Source organism: Hyalella azteca, unplaced genomic scaffold, assembly GCF_000764305.2.
Source record: "Hyalella azteca isolate HAZT.00-mixed unplaced genomic scaffold, Hazt_2.0.2 contig3409, whole genome shotgun sequence".
Classification (NCBI taxonomy): domain Eukaryota; kingdom Metazoa; phylum Arthropoda; class Malacostraca; order Amphipoda; family Hyalellidae; genus Hyalella; species Hyalella azteca.
In genome coordinates, this window is record NW_025933659.1 from 66,336 (window position 1) to 82,122 (window position 15,787).

The 15,787-nt window shown below is 43.2% G+C and overlaps 1 protein-coding gene across 1 annotated transcript in view; it reads right to left on the minus strand.

Annotated features, from left to right (window-relative positions):
• Positions 1–5,591: 5,591 nt before the first annotated feature.
• Positions 5,592–15,787, minus strand: part of LOC108665802 (uncharacterized protein Rv2082) — a 20,239-nt gene continuing 10,043 nt past the window's right edge. Inside the window, exons 11-12 of the mRNA XM_018152605.1 lie at positions 6,590–7,315; positions 5,592–5,686 (exon numbers count right to left, since the gene is read on the minus strand). Of these exons, the coding sequence (XP_018008094.1) occupies positions 5,592–5,686; positions 6,590–7,315 (821 nt within the window). The remainder of the gene's footprint in view (positions 5,687–6,589; positions 7,316–15,787) is intronic.

The following is a 15,787-nucleotide window of genomic DNA, read 5'->3' on the forward strand; positions in this document are numbered from 1 at the left end:
CGTCGTGTGGTCACCGAAATTTGAAAAGGACAAAAATTTAGTAGAGAGTGTTCAAAGACGCGCAACAAGGATAGTTCCGGGCTTGAAAGGCAAGTCCTATGAGGAAAGATTAAAGATTATGAAGCTTCCAAGCCTCCATTATCGACGTCTGCGTGGGGACCTCATTGAAGTATACAAATATACTCATGGCTTATACAAGGTCCCAGAAGGATTACTAGAATTTGAAACAAGAACCAACACCAGGGGCCACGGCTATAAACTAAAAAAACAGCGTTGGAACACATCCATGCGACAACATTTCTTCTCGCTTCGAGTCACCGACATGTGGAACAGCCTCCCTGATAGCATCGTTGAAGCTCCGAGTATGGACATCTTCAAAAACAGACTAGACGAAGCTATGCAGGAGCATATGTTCAGTCTTAAAATGTCTAGCAAATTGCGGATCAGGCAATAAGTCCAGCAGCTATCTCAAATCAATCGTCAGCTATAGAAAGATCGGGTTCCCAAGGCCGGATCCCTTGTGAATCAAGTCACGAAAAGTTCAAGAATCGGCAACAGGCCATGGGCCTATTTCTTCAACGCCGACACTTCTATTCTATTCTAAAAGTGTCGGAGCGGCGAGATTGCTAGTATGTTACGATTGAATGCTTATTAGTTAACACTTTAATTAGGCATTATTGTCTCCCTACTCAATTTATGGAAAATGTTATTTGGAATATTCGGCAATACAATACTGTCTTTTCTTTCTTTCTTATAGGTAGGAGCGCTGAAAGCTGGTGCATGTAGCCCCACACTACGGGTTGTGATTGGGGCTAGACAGCTGCCGTAAATTTAGTAAATTACGGTGAAATTATTTTATTCTTTAATAAATGAATACGAAGAGTCACGATATAAACAGTTTAGTTGTAGGCAATAATCGATTAGGGTTCGTTTCTACAACCCGTTTTGTTTTTGGGACATTTTGATTGGAGACTTAAGCAGCTTTCACACAAGGCGACAAATACCGCGCGCGTCAAAAATGCCGCGGCAGTATTTACCGCGCTATCTTTCACACGAGGTGGTTTTTACCGCTAGAATTTATCAGTCTTGCAGTGCTTTATGCACCATCAGTCCATATCTATGTTTATGTAAAAATATATCTTATAGTTATATGAAATATATCTCTATCACTTTAAGGAAATATATATTTATCAATGTATATCTTTATGTTTATTTAACAATATCAGTCTATAATCTATCAGTCTTGCAGTGCTGTTTATTATGTTCCTAAAATACGACCTCACTGTCTGCTAGGATGTGGCGTGGAAAACCGCCCAGCGTGATGAAAGATTACATTGAAAACCGGGACCATTGCAAGCTAAACTGTCTCGGCAAATCTACCGCCGCAGTTTTAGCAGTACACACGCGGGCGTCAGGCGTCAAATTCTACGCCGCGGTAAAAGCCGTCGTGAGTGAACAGCAGTGCACATTTCGTATGTCCGCTAAGGTTCGGCGGTAAATACCGTCGGACGCTGGCGGTATTTACCGCCCTGTGTGAGAGGGGCCTTAAGGGTAGGAAATAGGTGCGCCGCGCTGGTGACCAGATGTAGGTTTGCAGCAACTCGCATTTATAAATTAACACTAGTTGAGAAGAAATAGGTGCCACATCCGACAATGAACACAGATTTTGTGACATGGCGCCGCATTGTACACCATTAGTTCATAAAGTGTAAATGAACTTGAGGTGAGTACATCAATATGTTATCCATTATACACGTTTGTAAGTTTATGATGGCAGTCAGTTCACGATATCTTCGATAATCGGTGTACATTTCGTCATTCTAATAATGATTAAATTTTACTGTGAAAATCAAATAAAATGACAAAACGGCACACAAGTTGTAAATGAAAATGTGCCACTGTGAATTCAACTAAAGTTGTTTCTTCTTTCGACTCGCTGCACATAAGCTTGAAGATGAGGAGGAAGAAAAACGTACTAATTTTTTATGCAAATGTAATAACAGAAGCAAGCGCGACGTGATTTTGGTTGACCCATGGACCTGAATTAATTCCAAACAAAATTGCAGCGTTTACGTGCATCTGTAAACATCGAGATCTGCAGACTTTTTGTCGGCACGTCTCGAGACGAGCTCTGACGTACTGACTTACATTACAAAGTGGCAAGTAATTGATTCTTATCCAACATTCCTGATAGTCTTTACTCCTGATGTCCTCAATCATGTCCATGGTATCATGTCTATTCATTTGTAATGCATACTTTGTGATAAAATTGATACTAGTTTCAGAATATCAAAATTTTACACATACAAAGGCTTTTTTCTTTTTTGCATGCGACGCATAACAAAAGCAATTCATTGAAAACCGTCCAGCAATACAGCGAAGCGATCAAAAGGCCGCTAATATAACAATAACATTACGACTATTATGTCAATACAACTATTAAGACTATTAATACTGACGCAGTGACTCGACGCTCAAACCAAGCACATGCAGCAAATTGAGAATAGGAAATGATTTCCATTGAGCAATTCAGAAGTACTTGAAATGCGAGCAATGTTCTGGGAAAAAACCGGTGTTAGTGTAATAAAATTATTTGTTCGAATTAAAAATAATCGAATATCTTGTAATTATCATCATAATGAAGTCTATTTAAAACATGCTAATTTCATCTTATAAAGAAATAACTTTTCCATTCTGAGTTTATTTTAAACGCAAGTGACGTCACTGACGCAGCAATAAAAAAACCTGTTCGAGTTGCCGAGAACAATGTGCACTGTGAAGGCACCTGCATCATGAGCCTGTAATTCACAACCGCAATATCACGTTTAAATCACTAACCCACTTGTACAATAGATTGTATAATCTTAATGTTACAGTCTACAATACTTCCATCTAGACAATGTAGAATAATTTGATCTAGACAGTGTAGAATACTATGATCTAAACAGTGTACAATACTCTCATCTAGACAGTGTACCATACTTTGATCTAAACATTCTACAATACCTTGATCTAAACAGTGTACAATACATTGATCTAGATGATCGGTATAAACAAATGTCCGACACAAATGAAGATTAAGCGATGTCCTAAAAATCAATAACAATATATTTATTAATTTATGAATGCATGGGGAAGTATGAAAAAACATCGATACTAAGAAGAAGTCAGAGGTCAAAAAAAGATCTTGCCAAAGGGGCCATGATACACATGACTCTTGGTCGGCGAAGTCCTTCGTTACTATAGGATTGATGACAAGGCAGGTACATCAGAATATTAGCAAAACAGGTGAACCAGGTTCAACATAACAAATTGTTGTTTAATGGGTAACTTTGTACAGATCGTGAGTAGAAATCACAGTAACATTTCACGGTTCAACGTTGCGTATCATAAATGAGGTTCACTGCTAGCACTAGCGTAAAAATCGTTGGTTAGGTCTGCTTTATGGGGCGGTACATGAGCGATCAGTATTGTTCAACTCGCCAAATTTAATTACTTGAAACAATGTCAACAAGCAACGAGTGAACGAACACCAGACAAACGATGTTTGTTGGAACATGATAGTCGATGACATAAAACAAAACATTTTATCAAACAAGGCAACAAAGAAAAGAAAAATCAAACATCAAACAGCTTAGGTTAACAAAAAAAAACAAGCGTCGCAAACTAAACTCTTGCACACTAAGAACAACAAGCAATGTTCGTTGATGAATATTACCACGGCGGTAATATAGGCAAGCCGCTAATAAAACGTTCTTATGTTTTTATTAACCTATTAAAAGAAAGCGTAGAAGGGAGTCGGCATGAACCGATGAGAGATAGAGGCAGGTCGTGTCAACGAGTAAGAGTTGATATTAGACCGTTGCGCGTTGACGTAACTATCAATAATGGAATGTTTGAACGTCGTTAAGATCTCAAGAAGTAGTCTGCAAAAGCCACGGAAATCGTAGTTTTAGTGTAAATAGATGGAATATACGTCGGTTGTTAAACTCCTAATAAAGACATGGAGTTCAACACTATACTCGATGATGCAGGAGATCAAACCATCACAGCTCCCGTGGTAAATAAATGCCCATCTCAAGTAGCCACTTTTCAAAAATTCTATTCATAAACAATAACGATCATTATAAGCAACTTAATTCACTAGCAATGGAACCTGGAGATGCAGGCCAAGGTGGAACGTTTAAGTGGAGATGTAGGCCCAGGTGGAACGTTTAAGCAGAGATGTGGGCCAAGGTGTAACGTTCAAGTGGAGATGTAGGCCCAGGTAGAAACGTTCAAGTGGAGATGTGGGCCCAGGTGCAACGTTTAAGCGGAGATGTAGGCCAAGGTGAAACGTTCAAGTGGAGATGTAGGCCAAGGTGGAACGTTTAAGCAGAGATGTAGGCCAAAGTGGAAACGTTCAAGTGAAGATGTTGGCCAAGGTGGGAACGTTCAGTGGAGATGTAAGCCCACCTAGAACGTTCAAGTGGAGATGTAGGCCAAGGTAGAAACGTTCAGTGGAGATGTAAGCCCACCTAGAACGTTCAGTGGAGATGTAGGCCAAGGTAGAAACGTTCAGTGGAGATGTAAGCCCACCTAGAACGTTCAAGTGGAGATGTAGGCCCAGGTGGAGACGTTCAAGTGGAGATGTAGGCCCAGGTAGAAGAGATGTAGGCCCAGATGAAGACATTTAAGTAGAGATGTAGGCCCAGGCAGTAGAGATATAGGCCCAGGTGAAGACATTTAAGTAGAGATGTAGGCCCAGGTGGTAGAGATGTAGGCCCAGGCAGTAGAGATGTGGGCCCAGGTAGTAGAGATGTAGGCCCAGGTAGTGCAGATGTAGGCCCAGGTGGTAGAGATGTAGGCCCAGGTAGTAGAGATGTAGGCCCAGGTAGTACAGATGTAGGCCCAGGTAGTAGAGATAAAGGCCCAGGTAGTACAGATGTAGGCCCAGGTAGTAGAGATGTAGGCCCAGGTAGTACAGATGTAGGCCCAGGTAGGAGAGATGTAGGCCCAGGTGGTACAGATGTAGGCCCAGGTAGNTAGATGTGTATAAGAGACAGGAGTGACAGAGAGCGCATTTTCTCGTCGACGAAAACTTGAGGTCACGGACGGACGGACAGACGGACGGACAGACAGACAGACGGACATGGCGAGCACAATAGTGCATTTTTCCATAAATGAGAAAATGCGCTAATAAGAATTTGGAAAAAGTGCTCGGTCAATCACTAAATATGTCTTTCCAAATCAAATTATATGTCTCCATGTTGTAGCACGTTAATGATTGCCGTTTTCTACGAGTTTCACGTTTTCTCTAATTTTTTTCGAAAAAATTACATGAGCAAAAAAGTTTCAGATTTCTCTTTTACATATGGTACTACGTTTTAAAATGATCTGTCCGTGAATAAACAAGTTTTTTTTTTATCCAGACGCTCCCCTTAAAGTGCTTGTATATGGGGAAAGTTCATGTCGATAGTATAAACGGCTAAAGTTTTCTTCGTGAACAATCAACTGTACGATCATCGTAGCCTCGGACGCTGCTTACGACACCCGATCCTAACTTGCGATCATCGTAGCCTCGGACGCTGCTTACGACACCCGATCCTAACTTAGACGTTGAAGCTCCCGCCACCGCACGCCACCGACAGCGTCAGCGGGTGCTCCTGAGACGACGGTCGTAATACGAACGCCCCGTCCCCGCCATCTGCGGGACATGGATGAACGGATCAATAATATGTGGCACGTTAAAAAATTTCTTGTGGAGTGTAGTAGAATCGATTTTGAACTGTTAATTTAATATTAGTGCCAGCATGGCCCTGTAGTGTACCCGAAAGCGATCAAAATATCTTTGAAAGCGACTAAAATATCTTGTCCCTGTAAGCAACCAAAATATCTTGTCCCCGTGAGCAACCAAAATATCTTGTCCCCGTAAGCAACCAAAATATCTTGTCCCCTTAAGCGACCAAAATATCTTCTCCCCGTAAGCGACCAAAATATCTTGTCCCCGTAAGCAACCTAAATATCTTGTCCCCGTAAGCAACCAAAATATCTTGTCCCCGTAAGCAACCAAAATATCTTGTCCCCGTAAGCAACCAAAATATCTTGTCCCCATAAGCGACCAAAATACCTTGTCCCCGTAAGCAACCAAAATATCTTGTCCCCGTAAGCGACCAAAATATCTTGTCCCCGTAAGCGACCAAAATATCTTGTCCCGGTAAACCAAAATATCTTGTCCCCGTAAGCAACCAAAATATCTTGTCCCCGTAAGCAACCAAAATATCTTGTCCCCGTAAGCGACCAAAATATCTTGTCCCCGTAAGCGGTCGAAATATCTTGTCCCCGTAAGTGGTCGAAATATCTTGTCCCCGTAAGCGATCGAAATATCAAGCAACCAAAATATCTTCAACGCGTGCCCACTTCATCAGAAGGTGGCACTCATCTTACAGGCGGGACAACAGGCGGGACAACAGGCGAGCATGGGCGTATATATTGCTGCGGAACACGTGTTTTAAAGACATGTTCCCCTAGTGACCAATATTTGACATGTTCCCCTAGTGACCAATATTCGACGTGTTATCTTCGTTGCCAATATTTTATTATATCTCACCCTGCAGTAGCAACTCCGTCGCACGTTTACGCGAGACAAGGTGGAAGTAGTCACGCTGCACCAGCGACTTGTACAGAGGAGTCAGGTCCACCCGAGACCCGTCGCTCAGCCGCACGCTCTCCTGCTGCTCCTCGGCGTCGCTCAAGTCTCCTTCATCAGGCGCCGACTGGCGCGGAATCTGCGCCGAACCAACGCCGATCGTAGACGGTGGTGATCGTTGTAAAACCGCGGCAGGATCGCCGCCAATCGCAGCAGGAATGTTGGTTGGTCGACGCAATACCGGCGCAAAATCGTTGCCGGTCGCGGCCGCAACTGCGGAGACGGCCGACCGTCTCCCAGGAGCTGTAGAGGATCCCGAGACAGTCCCTGAAAGGGAATTATGGTCGTCGCTTGGCCGGCCAGGGTTGGGAAGGGTAGGTTTTTTAGCACCCAACAGTTGCTGGAGATGCGCAGGGTTAACAGGAGAAGTATTTATCTCGACAGAACTCTCCGTGTTTTTATTGCTTTCCTTGGGAGGAAGAAGTGCAGAACGGGTAGGCAGTGGAGGAAGTTGCGGTGGATCACTTTTGAACGAAGTGGAAGACACTCCCGTCAACGAAGGAAGAGCAACGCCTAGTCTTGAGTGAGTAGCCGAGAAGGAAGTAGAAGGGCCAGATACTCCAGGTTTGGTTGAGGGAGAGGGTCCAGGTTTAGTGGAAGAAAAGGCGGCACCTCGTGTCTCTCCACCTGCAAGACAAGCAAGGCAGTTAGTGACTGTTGATAATAAAGACCATTATTAGACCATACGAGAGCATTAACGGACATGCTATTTAATGAACAATTGGGTCATCAGAGGCAACAGGTGTTGCTGCATAACACAGCATTGGCATAACACAGCATTGGCAGCACACCACACTTGCAGCACACCACACTTGCGGCACACCACACTTGCAGCACACCACACTTGCAGCACACTTGCAGCGCACCGCACTTGCAGCACACCACACTTGCGGCACACCACACTTGCAGCACACCACACTTGCATGGATAAAGATTGGTGAAGAGAGATGGATGGAGGATAAGGCTGAATAATAATGAGCGAATAGAAATGGATGGAGGATAAGGATGGATAAAGATTGGTGAAGAGAGATGGATGGAGGATAAGGCAGGATAAATATGATCGAAGAAAGATGGATAGAGGATAAGGTGGATGGCTGGAGATGGAAGGGCGAAGAGAAATGGAGGATATGGCGGATGGCTGGACAGAGACAGACGAAAGAGATGGACGATAAGGTGGGATGGGAACAAATATTCATCTAGGAATATGGAGGCGATGAGAGTCAGATGGATGAGGATGGCTGAATGGAAGAGGGGTAAGTTTTGCGGGTAAATACAACATGTCGCGCAGCAGGATATTAAAGCTCGCTCGCACGCACTGCACGCACGGGTGCGCGCGTAAATTCCCACGTAGCTGACTGGGTGCAATCGCTGCTAGACCAGTGAATGCAGTGCGTGCACGGCACACGCACTGCACACACCATATGACCTTATGATGAGTTCGGGACTTCCTAGTCCCCGGTCAACCTGATGCGCCGCCTTCGTCGTCCTCAGTCTCCGAGTCGTCGTCGGATGTAACGTTGGACGTGTTCCGTCTATTTGCCCTCCTTTGGGCCAGCTGATGAAAGATGCTGTTGCTTGTCACTTGCTGAGGGTGGTTTCCCACTACTGGACAGTCCGGGATCTTTCTCAACCACTTGTCCAGTCGTCTCTAGAATGTTGCAAGGGTGAACTCCCCTCCTCTTAAAGAGCCCCGGCATTAAAGAGCCTCGGTCCTACCATGGACAGTGATCCCTCACGAAGAAGGTCCGCTGGACTGACTCCAGTTTCCGCACCGCACGCGCCTTGAGCGGCGCCCAAAGTTGGCAGCAATACTCAAGATTGGGGAGCACGAGGGCTCTGCAGAGTGTAGTCATTGGTGTTGCTTCTCTCGTTCGAAATGTCCGCCAGATCCACCCCATCCTTTGCCTGCTGTGCGCGGCTATTTCTTCGGTATGGGCATCGAACGTGGCTTCAGTATTCATCAACACTCCGAGATCTCGAACTAGTTGTTTCTTCTCAATTTCTGTGCCTTGTGGCATCCCGATGTAGCGATGTGCGGACTAAGACTAAGTAGCGATGTGGCATCCCAATCTCTGTGCGGTCTCTGTATCTCATTACTTGGAACTTGGTGCCGTTGAACCGCATATTATTCACTGGGGCCCAATCGTAGATTGACGATAGGTCATCCTGTAATCTCGAGCAGTCTAGTTCATCTGTGATCTTCATCAGCACTCTTGTATCGTCCGCAAATGACGATGTAGATGCCTTAGTAAGCTCCGAGTCGATATCGGCAATGTGGATAAGGAAGAGAATCGGTCCAAGCACTGAGTCCTGTGGAATTCCGCTTTTCACCCTCGCTTCTCTCGATTTCGAGTTTCCAATTGCGACAGCTTGTACTCTATCTGTAATGAAGTTGTAGATCCACCTTAACAGGCTTCCCTCTACCCCCAACAGCCTCAGCTTTCTAAAGAGCACCACATGGTCAACTTTGTCACAAGCTTTAGCAAAGTCCAGGTATACACGCACTGCACACACGCACAAATCACAGAAGCATTGACCTACCAACGTTCGCGTCCCATCAGCTGCAGCCTATAACCTGTTTTGGTGTCCGGTTGGGACCGTATGCTTGCCCTGCATAGCGAGGTCGTGACCTATGCCAAAGAACTCGATTTTTCGTACTAGCTTCTTTGGTACGTTGGTCTGCTTGTACTGCACTGTGCTGTATTGTATTATACTGTACTGCACTGGTATGTACTGTGTTGTATTGTACTGCACTGCAATGTACTATAACTTTTGTATACAGTACTGCACCGTACAATGAAAAAGCCTCATACACACATGAACTCAATTAAAATTAAATAATTTCACTATTTACTTCACACGAGGCGAATTTAGCCGAATTTGGAGCTCGATGGGAATTGCAACAAACCAATCGAATGTTCAGACAACTGACAGACCGAATACAGCAACGGTTCACCAACCAGGAAACTATAAAGCAATGCCCAGCCAAAGTCATATGTCAAGACCATGTCATAACCCTGCGACAGTTTAGAATAGACGTACAGAGGTAGAGCCAGAACACTGCAGGAGTTCAGGAAAAACGAGGCTCTAAGCCAGAACACTGCAGGAGTTCAGGAAAAACGAGGCTCTANAAATCCAGAGCGCCGAGACACAACAGAAAGACAAAGCAGTTCAGCAGAGACCAGCAGAGGCGGTAAGCGGCCGGCGCTCTACTACAGGTCCAAGCGCTGGTATTTCCGGAAGCTACAGCAAACACGCGAAAAAATTTGCATTACTCGATCCACATTAAAGGCAGCATATTGGAGGACCATATAAGCCGTCCCGGAACTTGTGTAAATAAAGCTTATGTTGAGCTCAACTTATGTTAAATAATAATAATATTTTTATCGAGAGTTACTTCTGATGTTCGTAAAAATGTTCATATTCAGGAAACTATCGCACTACGATAATGGAAAGAACTTTCGTGCAAGATAACTCGGTAAAAGATATCGTATAAAGTTAAAGTTCGACTCTTTATCTAAAGTATCATTACACGAAGGAATGTGAGAATCATGAAGACCATGTAATAACTGCATGACATTATTTATTATCGACTGTATGTTAACATTAGCAAAGAATCATTCAACGCGAGTCAAAACACTCGGTCAGTAACCACAGGATATTGTAGAACAAAAACGTGTTCGAGTAAAAGAATAACTCGGGTGAACAGTTCCGAGAAAACCTCTCAAATACTGGAAATAGAAGCCATAAAAAATAATCGGTTGTGGCCGGTGGTTCATCTCGGCCAGAGACCTGTAGCCATCGAGGTTTTTGTAAGCGTAGCACAGGCATGAACGAAGCTGCGGCTACGATGGCATGAGTCATACGCAACAACGGACGTGGTGACGGGGGGTGGTGGTGGTGGTGGTGGTGATGATGATGATGAGAGGGATGGTGGTGGTGGTGAGGGGGATGGTGGTGGTGTTGGTAATATTCATAGTGAAAACGTGGTGCTGTTGTTAGGGAAAGTGGTGTGGGACGTTGTGGAAATTATGGTGAGGGGGATGATTATTATTATTATTTTCTATCCGTAAGGCTGCGTATTATTACGCAGGATTGTGATGATTATTATGACTATTATTATTATAATTATGTGAGGGGGTGGTGGTGGTACTATTCATAGTGAAAACATGGTGCTGTTGTTAGGGAAGGTGTTGTGGAGCGTTGTGGAAAGAAAGCCGGCAGCGGAAGGAGATGCTTTAATGGATTATTGAAATATGCAGTGTCATGAGGTCAGTACAGAGGTAATGGAATCTATATTATGAATTTAGTAGCAAAATGAAAGAACTCCTAAAAGTAGAGTTATCTACAGAGCAAGATGCCGAAGCCCCGTGTTGTGTATGCGGTTTATGGTAATCAGGCCAAACAAGAGCAATAACATAAATTTATATCGAAGGTGAATGTTCTCGTATACCATAAATTGATGATCCAGGCAAGTTGGACTTTGGTGTTGATGGCTTGAGTTTGATGCAGAAAGATTGCATGCTTGTACAGCACTTCATCCTTGATAAATTCTTCAAGTAATGTGAAAAGTATAGTTGCTTTAAGTTTATTTAAATTACTCTTATATACAAAAAATTTTGCATCAACTTTTAGTATTCAATTTTAATCCGAATTAAGAGTTTCATGAGCGTGCTCTAAAATCACAGTGCCAACTTGGATGACTAGGACTGAAGATTATATGTATAATTAATGCCAAGTCAGTGAAGAAATCACTTATTCTATACTCCACCCACCACCATTTGACGCTTGTTCGGGTGCAACATTTTCAGAAGAGAAGTCTTTATTGTCGTCATTGAACGATGGTGGATCAAACAGGAAGGGAACATAGAATGTTGAAAACCCTCGTGCATACGAGGCAGGAATTCTAGACGCAACATTTCCAGCAACATCCAAACAATTTGCAGAGGAACTTTGAGAAATGTTTTTATCCACAACCGAAGTATCCTGATCGGGCAAAGCTGAAAATTTAGGACTGGATATTGCCTTTGTTGTGATAGAAGGAGCTATTAATTTTTGGCATGATGTTCCATCAGTTGACGGGACTGCCAACCTTGAATGTGGAGCAACGTTTGACTGCGATGTAGACGCGGTCGTTTTAGAAACCAAGTTTTCAGGGCACGTTTCTGGTGTAGTAAACAATTTAGATGTAGATTTCGCCATTTCTGGCAGTGATAGAAGAGTGTTAGTAGGAAAAGATAGTGGTTTGTTTAAACTTGTAGTAGTTGATGCATTAATTTTTGCCACTTCGGCATTTCTCGTCAGAGGTGTACAATGTATAGTCGAACTATCAGGAATGGAATCAGGTAAAGGAGGCAACGTGCGTTTAGTGATATTAGACAATGCTTGCTGTTTGCCAATGCAGTGCAGAAAAGATTTTTGCGGTACCAATGAATTTTTAGAGGAAACCGATGGTTGGTGCCCACACGATTCACTGAAAGCTGAAGATGTGAACCCACACAGCGAGAGTTCTTCGGCGGATTGAGTCTTCCAAGTGGCGGTTGTTGCTGGCCCTTTGTCTGAAGAGCTTGAATCGGAACTTCCAAAATTATGAATCAGTCTTAAACTCGATAAGCTCTGAGAAAGTGCATTTGCAGAATCATCTTCACAAAATTGAGACGAGGTGGCGAAAGAAGATGAGGAACAAGATTTGACGCTTTCCAAAGACGACTCAACGACCGTTGAGTACCCTGAGTCTGGTATGACGTCGTACAAGTGTTCGGGCTCGATCGGATCGTAGAGGTTTTCATCATTGCTCGATGATGAATCTATGTGACGCAAAACAGATTTAAAATAATTCTTCTCTACTAGTGGCGTCAAAAAATTGTCGCTTGCATCACCAAAAATGGTTCTTTTCGAGGCGGAAGCTTTGTTCGGAGCGAGTCTGGAATTCGTGGTTTCATCGGATGAATCCAACGAGTCTTGCCGATTCGTTGACTTGCACTGAGGTCTACCAAAACTAGTCCCTGTAATCTCATGGTATGACCGACGCGCACGAAACGAATCTTCTTCGCTGCGAAGATCGTTACGAAAAGAAAACCGAAAACGGGAACTTTCAAATTCTACTTTTCTTGTACGAGCCGTAGTTAGATTGCAGTCAATTTTATCAAGATTGTTTTGCTTCCAGACAGTGGTAGAGAACGGCGGTGTAGCATTAGCTCTAAGACTGGCCACGACTTGCAGGAGTTTGGGGGACAGCCTCTCAGAGGTTGCAAACGAAGGGCAGTCGTCGAAGTCGAAACTGCACCTTCGAGAGGAACCGGAGTCGTTGACCAAGTCTTCGCTGCGGTCCACTTCAGGGGAAAAAGACACACGCGGGGAAATGGTTTTCTCTGTAACCGGAGAGCCGTGTGCAATTTCTTCGGCAGATAAATACCCATCGTTTACACTTTGATCATCATTACTAGTTGCGTCGTTCGTGAAACATAAATATTCATGAACAGTGGTTTTCTTGCCAGTGTTTTGTGTGACTCTAGGCAGAGAAGACTTTGTAACAATCCCCTGTTGTGCGAGGTACTTCAACAACTCGGGAGCAACCGGAACAGGTCTACCCGCCTTGGGCACTTGGTAGTGCGCCTTCTTGATAAGCAATGATGCTTTCCTACCCGGCAACCGCCTCCGAGGAACGTATATTTTCCTGACAGCATGTAAGGGTTTAGGCCTTAGGTGGGGAGGGAGCCTAGCTTGTGGGGAAGGTTGCAGGGCATAACATCTCTCAACTTCAACTTTAAGATTCCTTAAGGTTTCTTCAATATCTACTGAGCTTGCGTGCCGTGAGTGCAAAAACCGCTCTTGACGCAGCAGGATCCAGCGAACTGCCCTTCGTCCCAGGGACCTCAGCAACACAAAGGGCACCGACAACACACGCCCGTTGACCGCGGCCCCTCCACGCCGAGGACGGCGATTACATCGGCTTCGTCCCCGCCCGACTATCATTTTTGTGGGCGTTGCAAGTGCGTTACAACCTTTTATCAAATTTTAGTAATTTTTTTGTAAATTTTTCATCAAATTTTAGTAGTAAAATATTTTATAAAATTTTAGCGTTCCATTTAGCACACGGTTGTTAACATCGAGGAATCACTCTGCGCATGTGGCTTTCACAATTCGTTTGTTCCTATACGTCAACTGAATTCTGCTTGTTGCTAGACAAGCATCGCTCAAAAGAATCAAATTATTGACCTACACAAAGTTACAATCACCGTAATAAATCGACAATAGTATGATTTGCAACACGTTTAAGTTAGTAAACAAAACTAATAACAATATTTGCAATACTTCAAATTATCAAGTACGATTTCATTTTATTCTGTAAACAACATGAACAAAATAAGATTAGGTAGTAAGATAATGAAGCGATGTTGTATGACTACTCTCTATCCGTTCTAGTCATGCACCACCAGACAAACACGCAACACTGGCAAGAATAACATTATTGAATAAATCAATAAATTGGACAACGTTAGCAGTGAAGTTTTTACACCCACAGAAAATCAATTCAAGGCGTTGCTCAAGAAATATACTTTTCTTCCATCAAAAGGAAAATTTTGCAAGATGACTTAAAAAGTTCATAAATCTTCGCCAAGTTATAACAATTATCAGGACGAATATACATGCGGGAATAAATCATTCACTAAAAGAAGATCACTAAGAAAACGTTTGCAAATGACGTAAGCGTCACTGGCAGGCCAAGTGATCGGTTTGAAAGAGGAAAAATTTGGCTGCTCGGCAGTGAGGTTCACCGGAGCAGCGCGAACCACATCCAACCTCGCACGACGGTGGCTAAGCCACGAATGACTGACCCAAAGAGTCAACAATGACTTGTACATTTTTGTGTATAAGCTTAGAGTATGCAACTCTCAATTCTACACTTGTAGGGAATAAATAAGCATTTCTCAAATCTCAGTAAAAAAATAAATGGATAGTGACATCTAACAGACAATCAAGTCGAATAATGCATGTAAGAGTCATGTGACTATTGAATGCCAGAACAGCCTCTGGCAGCCGCGGTGCTAGAGATAAGGCGATGACCGCAGCGAGCAGCTGTTGTCAGCAACCGCGTCCTCGGACGTTCCCTACGATACCAGACCCTAACTTAATTAAGAAATCCAACGAATATGCTGTCAGGGTCCAAAAATGGAAAATTTTGGTTTTTTCGTTTTTAGCGCATTTTTTCATTTATGGAAAAATGCGCTATTGTGCTCGCCATGTCCGTCCGTCCGGTCCGTCTGTCTGTCCGTCCGAGACTTCACGTTTTCGTCGACAAGAAAATGCGCTCTCTGTCACTCACTGCAGTGAGTACTGAGTTATATTTTTTCAGCTTATTTTGTAGCTGCGGAAAAGGCGCGTCTAACGCAGCAAATCGAATGTATGAGCGTGCTCTAGTTTTTGCGTGAAGAATTTTAATTAAAAAAATTTAAATTTTTTGACATGTACTAAGATTTATTTAGGAAAAATGCTGTTAATAGATTATTATTCGCGTTAATTATGCTGGTTTTAAGCATATTTTACAGTTGCAAAAAAGCGCGTCTAACGCAGCAAACCGTTTGTATGTTCCTACTTCAGTTTTTACGCGAGGCAGTTCCAAATTTATATGAAATGAACATTTTTCAACGAGATTTACAAATATTACTTTGAAATTTTGAATTATAGATCATTATTCGCGTTGATTGCGATGTGTTTGGACTCATTTTGAAACTGCTAACAAGGCGCGTTCTATGAACAAAGCAAATGGCATAGATTTGCAATACTTTTTTTTTCGCAAGGCCGTTTTGAACTTTTATGAATGACAATTTCATATAATATATACATTTGAAATATCGCACGTATAACTTATTATTCGCGTAAAACTGGACAAGAATAAGTCTGAAGACGTATGATGGTATCCTCAATACGACGTATGATGGTATGCATGATGGTATCCTCAATACGACGTATGATGGTATGCATGATGGTATCCTCAATACGACGTATGATGGTATGCATGATGGTATCCTCAATACGACGTATGATGGTATGCATGATGGTATCCTCAATACGACGTATGATGGTATGCATGATGGT